At 43.4% G+C, this 7,669-nt stretch overlaps 1 protein-coding gene across 1 annotated transcript in view; it reads left to right on the top strand.

Moving 5' to 3' along the window:
- Positions 1-208: 208 nt before the first annotated feature.
- Positions 209-7,669, top strand: part of ZFPM2 (zinc finger protein, FOG family member 2) — a 610,873-nt gene continuing 603,412 nt past the window's right edge. Inside the window, exon 1 of the mRNA XM_085605110.1 lies at positions 209-444. Coding sequence (XP_085461236.1) covers positions 405-444 — 40 coding nt within the window. The 5' untranslated portion in view covers positions 209-404. The remainder of the gene's footprint in view (positions 445-7,669) is intronic.

The following is a 7,669-nucleotide window of genomic DNA, read 5'->3' as shown; positions in this document are numbered from 1 at the left end:
CCCATCCTCTTCCTCCTCTGTCTCGTGCATCCCACCTCTCCCGTTTGAAACTGACTGGCATGTCTCGTGCTCCCTCCCCGGCCCCAGCCACTCCAGTAATCAGCCACTCTGAGTAGATCCCAACCTCGGGGGTGACAGCAGCAGCGGCGTGCACGCTATGTGACTCCGCGAGCGCCTCCCGCCTCCCTCGAGCCCCCCTCCTCTCTCGCTCGCCCTCTCTCTCTCTTTCAGTCCCTCACCCACCCACTCACTCTCTCTCATGCTAGCTCTCCCTCCTTCCCTCGCCCCGCACCGCTCTCTGTCATTCCATATCATATGACTTTGCATCTCGAGCCATCGATCGAGCACTCCATGAAATAAACGCGTCGATCTGTCCCTCGCGCACCTGGTACAGGGAGAGAAGCATGTCCCGGAGGAAGCAGAGCAAGCCCCGGCAGATCAAACGTGAGTTACACCGGGTATTGGGGGGTCAGGGGGTGGGGGCTGCACAGAGCAGAACGCACGAGGGATGCATGGGCGGACGAGCATCCGTAGATTAAAACAGCACAGATTTAAATGCGAACGCAAGAAGTGCCTCTCCCATCCCTTGGTTGGCTTGCTTTTGAATTGTTTATATATATATATATATATATTTTTACTTTTTTCAACAGTTTACGGCGTGGATTGTGCGCTAGACTTCTAAACTACCACTTTTACTGCAGAGACCATTGACACATACTAGTTTTAACTTTGTAGAGCAACTTATGGAACCGTAGTGAGTTTGGTGAGCCCCAGCATCCGCGGGGTGCGCAAAGTTGTGATTTCTTTTAAATTCAAACAGTGTCGTGGGAGAGGCTGTCTGCGAGCAGCGCCGATCAGGCGCTTTGGACGGCGAGACTCGCTTATGGTCCATCGTAATCTATCTTTCAAAAATTGGGGCATTCTAGGCGCCCTGGTCTGCATATGTGGCTTCAGCAAAGAGCACTGGGTATTTATATTTCGGATTCTTTTCAGTAAACCCTGTCTTGCAAGTAACATCCCTGTAGGTAACTTTCAGTTGTGTTTGGGCGGTGTGTGTAGCATATATCATACGTATAGGGTCAGGTCACACAAACGCACGCTCAGAGCGGAAGGCTGTTGCTGGTATAGGGCGATGCTGATAGACTCGCCCCGCATAGTTTTTAAGTACAGCACAAAGTTCGGTTGCACTCGTATTAAACAAACAAAGTTGCTGAGAGCAGTGCTCCTTTGTAGAGCCGCTCCGGTGGCAGAGCAGACCCCCGGCCCCTGACATCTGAAGGCTGCTACCGAGAGACGACGGGCTCTTCATACCGCACGCCGCTCCCCTGTAGCAGAGATGCCTGCGTGGATTGTGGGCTCTGTCCGCTTGTCCCCTTTCCATTCCGGTGTCACCCTTCTGTGACGGAGCGTCGGCCGCTGTGGCGCGTGACAGGTGTCCCCCTCAGCGAGGGCAGGGCTGGGCTCTGGGCTCCCACACAGCTGCATACTTGGCGCCGCCAGCAAACCCTGGAACTTAGGCAAGACTTCCGGCCTGCAGGTTTACACAGCCTACTTTATAAAACATCAGTTGCGCTTCAAAACAGTTTTACAAGCAAATATAACAGATTAGGTTGTGTTAAAGACTCGGCAAGTGATGTAAATATTCAGTTAGGGACGATTTTGCGGGTTAGTAAATCCTCCCCAGGGAAGCACGCTCCTCTCAGACTTACTCTATGTTGCGGTATTACTCCTTGTGTTAGTGTTGTATGTTATGAGTCTGACACGCAGCTACCAGCAGCTTAAGCACACGCGTGTATGCAGTCTTAAAAAGTGGGGGTTGGTTCCATTGAAAGTAGTTGGGGGAGTACCATGTTCGCCACGAGGTGCATTCAGGACTTTTATAAACCCGTCAGCCTTTGGAAACCGACGAACCAGCCATTCCAACAGCATATAACCATAGGTCTGCACGACTCCATTGAAACTACTCAACCAAACGCTGGGCTCAATGAACTTTTCTCATGTGCAAACAGTCAATACAAACATGGTATCCGGGGTTCTCAGATGCCCTGTTGTTGTCTCATTAAATAAAAGTCAATACGGGATTTATTGCATTGCTACACTTCGGATATCTGACAAGGACCCTGGTGGCGAATAATGACTTCTTTTTATAGTGGATGGTTGGGGCTTTTATCACTAATAAACAATTCGCATTAATTGATTGCATGTTTCAAAGGCCATCTGATTGTGTTTTTGCCTACTATGTTATCTACCCAATTAACTTCATTAAATGTTTTTTTCTGCATCCGCATAATGCATTGGCAGATAAAAGTCTGGTCATTAATTGAGAAGGGCTGCAAGTAACAAGCTGTGCGTGTTTGTGCCCTTACTAATTCCTGCGCACTACTTCACGATAAATAGTGCTCTGGGGAGACGAGGCCTTTTTTAGAATAATCAATTTCCATTTGTGTGGTATTTGCTGCGCGGAAACAAATACACACTCTGGCAAATGTAGGAATGTTTGTACTTGCACGTGCACACACACATAACCATATGTTTGATCATAGGCAGGTAGAAAATATGAATTATGTATGTGTGTGTGTGTGTGTATATATAGATACATATATATACATATATAGATGTATAGATAGATATATAGATAGATATATATGTAATGTATATATATATAAATATACAAATACAAACACACATAGCGTTTTTCCATTCACCTTTTACCCATAAATGCATGTATTCTTACACCCATGTTCGTTAAAGCACAAGGTAAAACACTTTAGCCACATGAAGAAATATGAATATCTTATGGATTGCCCATTGTGCACTTCACATATGTGAGTGGCTTCTTATTAAAATGTTTATATGTGTGTGTAAAAACGAGAGAGAGTATGTTTTCATGTGACTATGTTTGCTCTACACATAGACATATACATGCACATATACATGCATGGACATAAATATATGTACCTACGTATTTATGTATCTAAATATTTACATGCACGTCCATGTATATTTGTTTATTCATTATAACTACTCACATGTGTGTGTGTGGATGTGTGTGCACATATATAGACATTAATATGCAGATGTAAATACACAGTCTGGCTCACAGACGCAAACTCTAACGTACACAGGCACACTCTAGTAGATGAAAGCACTCAAATACATGAAACTCCTGGAAAGAATCACCATTTTGTAGCTCCTTTGGTACACATATGCATGTGTATAGATGCCTTAATATGTTTCTGCAAGCATGCACTAGGTAGGCAGTGAGGTTCCACGTTCATTGCGTTTGTCATTGAGAGAAGAAACATGGCTCGCAAAAGGACTATTAAGCAATGAGCTGGTGCATCAGGTCACCTCCCTCACTAGACAATGACAACAAGCGTTCTATATTGCACTGCAATCGCTGGGACGTATGTTGCTTATGTCATGCCCTTCTAATGGGCAACATAGGATTAGCAATTAACAAAAACCCATTTTTGGACAATCCTTACAATCACCAATACATAAAAATGAAAATAAGCACTTTCATAAAATCAAACAAGTTATGGTGGGCATGATTATGCAGACACATAGCTTTGCTTTTCATTATATTAACATATACCAAGTGCATCACTTATAAGGTCCCTGGAATCCCATGGTGGCATTCTAGAAATATTAACTAAAGTTACTGGTGAGATATTTTTAATACTACTCGATGACTTTTTTCTTTTTCTTCTTACATTTCTTAGTGTTTAAAAGTGCATAATTTATTGGGATGACACAATTCTCTTGAATTATGACTTTTGAAACTATTGTCCAACATGAAATGAAACACTGTAACCATTAAATATTTATACCATTACTTTTATACTTTCAACTTTAGCAGGACAGAGACAATCCTCCTTTTAGCCTCATCTGATGAAAAAAATTCGAACAAGAAGAGACTGCTACAGAGAGTCTTTTGTCTGTGCAAAATGCCAGGTGAAGCCAGGCCTGTAAAACCTTTCTTTTAGATACCAATGATCACTCTAGGCCTTCTGGAAGAGACTGTGGTCAGTTTATTCAGGCTTCCACGGTAGCCCCTCGGTTGTACAAGGGAACTTATATATTCTAGGCATTATCAACGACAAGAATAACATTGTCATGAAAGTCGTATAGTCAACATTCCAACACTGCGCCCTTGGATGTGAAGGCACTCACAAAAAGTTTGTGCAAAGTTTATTTGTGAACAGCAGACCCGGGATTCGCCTCAAACGTGTTATTGTTATGTTGATTCGCACAGCCACCCCTGCTTACACCCCTAGCAGCCCATAGCATTGATGATGCTAGTACTCAGGGCAAGTTCTGACCAGACAGACAGCTGGTTGTTTTCGTCTTGCCCCTCCCACAAGGTCTAGTGATGTCACTAAGGGACCCTCTGAATTCATGCGCCAAGCCTCTCTACAGACTCCTCGTACGATTTCAAGCTTACGTTTGGATGTGTCTTAGATTAACATGATCTAGGTTTTTCTTTTTCTTATTCTTAAATAAACTCTATTTGTTAATCTTAGGTATTTCTTTTTTTAATTTTCATGTAGTTATTTGTTTCAGCAGTTAAGCACTGCCACGCCTCCTTGCTGTTTGCAGCATCGAGTTTACCCGTTACCCAAGACATAGAAGGAACATATTTTGCATTTTCTATAGAGTCGATGTACGTGTTCCAAAGTTAGAATTTAGTCACCTACAAGTGAATTTTAAAAACAAAATGTTAAAAATGCTTAGCTTCTCAAACTAGGTATGACAAAAGAGAACGGCAGCACATACGTACCCGGTAATTAAGAGAGATATTGGGAAAAGATATTAAAGGTCCATATTTGTAAGTAGAAATAACGGAAAGTAGTCGCGCGCCGCTGCGCGCGAGGCGCGTGCGCTGTGAGCTCCTCACTGCCCAAGCACTACAGCTGGAGCTGACACAATGGAGCTGTCTGGCAGGCAAAAAGTCCCTGCATACCCAGGACTCCGGAGACAGTCAATTTAAAGGACAAAAAGGTTGTTGGGCCTCGCTTTTCTCTCTCTCCTCCTCCAGCACACAGTTCCCCGCTATCTGAAATTGTGATTTATGCAGCATTTTAATATTTTGCGTATTCGCTCCCCTTGGGTGCTCTCCGGGCAGCGATAAAAAAGGCGACGCTGAAAGAGCGCCATTAATTTGCTCTGATGACTGGCCAGATAAGGGGCGATAATGGGAAAGATAAGCGGGGAAGATACGGCATCAGAAACCCGATTATTACCATTAAAATTCCAGCCCAGCAATCTGCAGGAGCCTGATAATTCCTTCTCCGTTTCCACCACTTTGGATGATAAGGCAAAAAATAGTCACTCAGTGCTCCGTGATTAGAGCGGACTGCCTGGATTTCCCGATAATACCGTGATAAATTATGTATTTTACTCCCTATGTTTTGTCGCGAAAATTCAGATTTTCCTCCGCGTTTCATGTCACTTTCTCCCTTCCCTCCGCCTTCAAATAGGAGTCTCTTTCTCAACTCTCATTACCGCCATCAGTTAGATAAAAGGCGCTGATAGGGGGAGAGGTGTTTTGTATGGCAGCCCCATATCAATGCTATCAGGCCATCTCCCCGCGCCAGCTGCTGCCTCTTGTTGTTTTTAGCCTTATCACCTCCTGCCAATATGCCAATAAATTGCCCAGGTTGCGCTCCATTCTGTGGCTGTGCTGTAAAATTTATGACACAAGTGATGATGCGTTTTTTTACTGATGCCTTTCTGTACGATTAGCAAATGTGTTGTATGTGCAGTTTTATTGTTCTTTTACTCCCCCCTCTCTCTGCCTCTGTGGCTGTCTGCGGTCGGGTAATGAGTTGGCTGACCTGTGTGGCTTCTGCTGCAGTCACACTCAGTGCAGCACAGTGGTGTGTGAGCTCACTGAGCAGCACGCTTGGATTGGACATGTGTTGGGAGAAGTGGCAGGTGAATTATGTGCTGGCTGCTGTTACCCAAGTCTTTGCCACCGCCCACACACACAAACGAGACACGTTCATTCACTGTGGGCAGTAAAAGAATGTGTGGCTTTCCAACACTCTTTGTAATGTTATATTGTGTACCTGTCTTCGTCTGTACTCTTCTTTGATTCCAGTTCTTTTTACTATCGGGCTGCTGTAGTATCCAGTACACTTTCAGTGTAAACAAAATAAGTGATGTGTGAATGGGCCCGGCGAGGGGGGTGGGGTGAGGGTGGGAGGGGGGATGTTCAGTTACAAGTTCATATGATTGTTAATGACAGTGTTCATGCTTATTGCTGGTTCGGTACACACTTCAAAGGCAACCCTAATTGGACTGACTGCTGCTGGACAGAGACTGTGAGGCTTCTTATTCGGAATTGTTTGTAAAATAGTACTGTTTTACTATGTGCCGTGAACCTTAAAACCGCAATAAAGAAATTAAAAAAAATTAAAATGTGATGTGTGTATGAATACAAGTCCAAAATAACAGAGTGAAGTCACAGGGGCACACTGACTGGAGGAAACACTCTAAAGAGTTCTTCAATTGTGTTTGAGTCAAAGTTTAAGACACTGCTAACTCCTTTTTGTTGGGCTCATTCCTAAGAGCTTTTCAGACAGTCCCCTGCAGAGGCTCCCATGAGGGATTATGTGGATTATACACCTGTGCATACAAAGCATGCTTCTGCTATTTTTAAGGAAGGGCATTTTCTGCCTTATTGACAGTAGGGTCTTCTCTTTGCGGACAGTACAGCATATACATTGTTAGGTACCATTATTCATAGATGTCTTGTGCCCCGAAGATTGAGATGCACATTTGTAGTGATTTAAGTGGTATTTATTCTCAATATTTTGTGTGGGATTGCTTCCCAGTTAGATTGTTTTATATGAGGCAGTAGCAGTTTTGAAGGTTATGGGTGAAAGATGCCATGTTGCGTCGTGTTAGTGGTTTGTATAGTTCTTGTACCACTGTTAGGTGGCTTCAAAACACTGTGAGGTAACAGAGAAGACGAGCATGAGATTGAGGCAGAAGGAAGCGTCAATAAGGAAGAAACAAGCGTATTAAAGAGGAAGAAGAATATAACATGATGTGATGTTGTTTGCTTCTAGAGCACCCTGGCCTCCATTAGGTTGCTTCAAGATGCTTACGGGGGACAGAAAGAGAAAAGAGAGGCAATATGAGGGAAAGAAGGAGGTCTTGGGTAATATCAGTGCAATTTTTTCCTTTCTGTTGGGGTTGTTATGTTGCTGTTATGCTGTGTTTTATTACATTAGTATTAATATAGTGCTTTCCATAACCATTGATGGGCCTAAAGCTCTGATGTGAAATAGCGACTACGTCAGAAAATGTTCTTTGAGACCTGGGTTCCAATGCTAGCCTTTCTTCCTTGGCAATATTGTGTCATCTTGGACACATCCCTTCATTTCCCAAATATATTAATAGTGGAAATGCTAAGAAAAAGTGTCACACTAATGTTAAGTTCCTTACAAACACTTAAACATTTAGTAGCAAACACCCCTACCATTAATCTCTCTCCTGTCATCTGCTCCACATACACTGTGGGGGTTTGTAAACAGAGAAAGACACATTATTTAACAACCTTGGCTTCATAAAACCTTTTGTTCTTAGACCAATACTATGCATGGTATGTAAGATTACACATCTTCTAGTCTGCTTTTATTTTCATGCTCTCCCAGAG

Source organism: Triturus cristatus, chromosome 5_1, assembly GCF_964204655.1.
Source record: "Triturus cristatus chromosome 5_1, aTriCri1.1, whole genome shotgun sequence".
Classification (NCBI taxonomy): Eukaryota; Metazoa; Chordata; class Amphibia; order Caudata; family Salamandridae; genus Triturus; species Triturus cristatus.
Note: the sequence above shows the minus strand (reverse complement) of the source record. Positions and strands in the feature narration are given on the sequence as shown.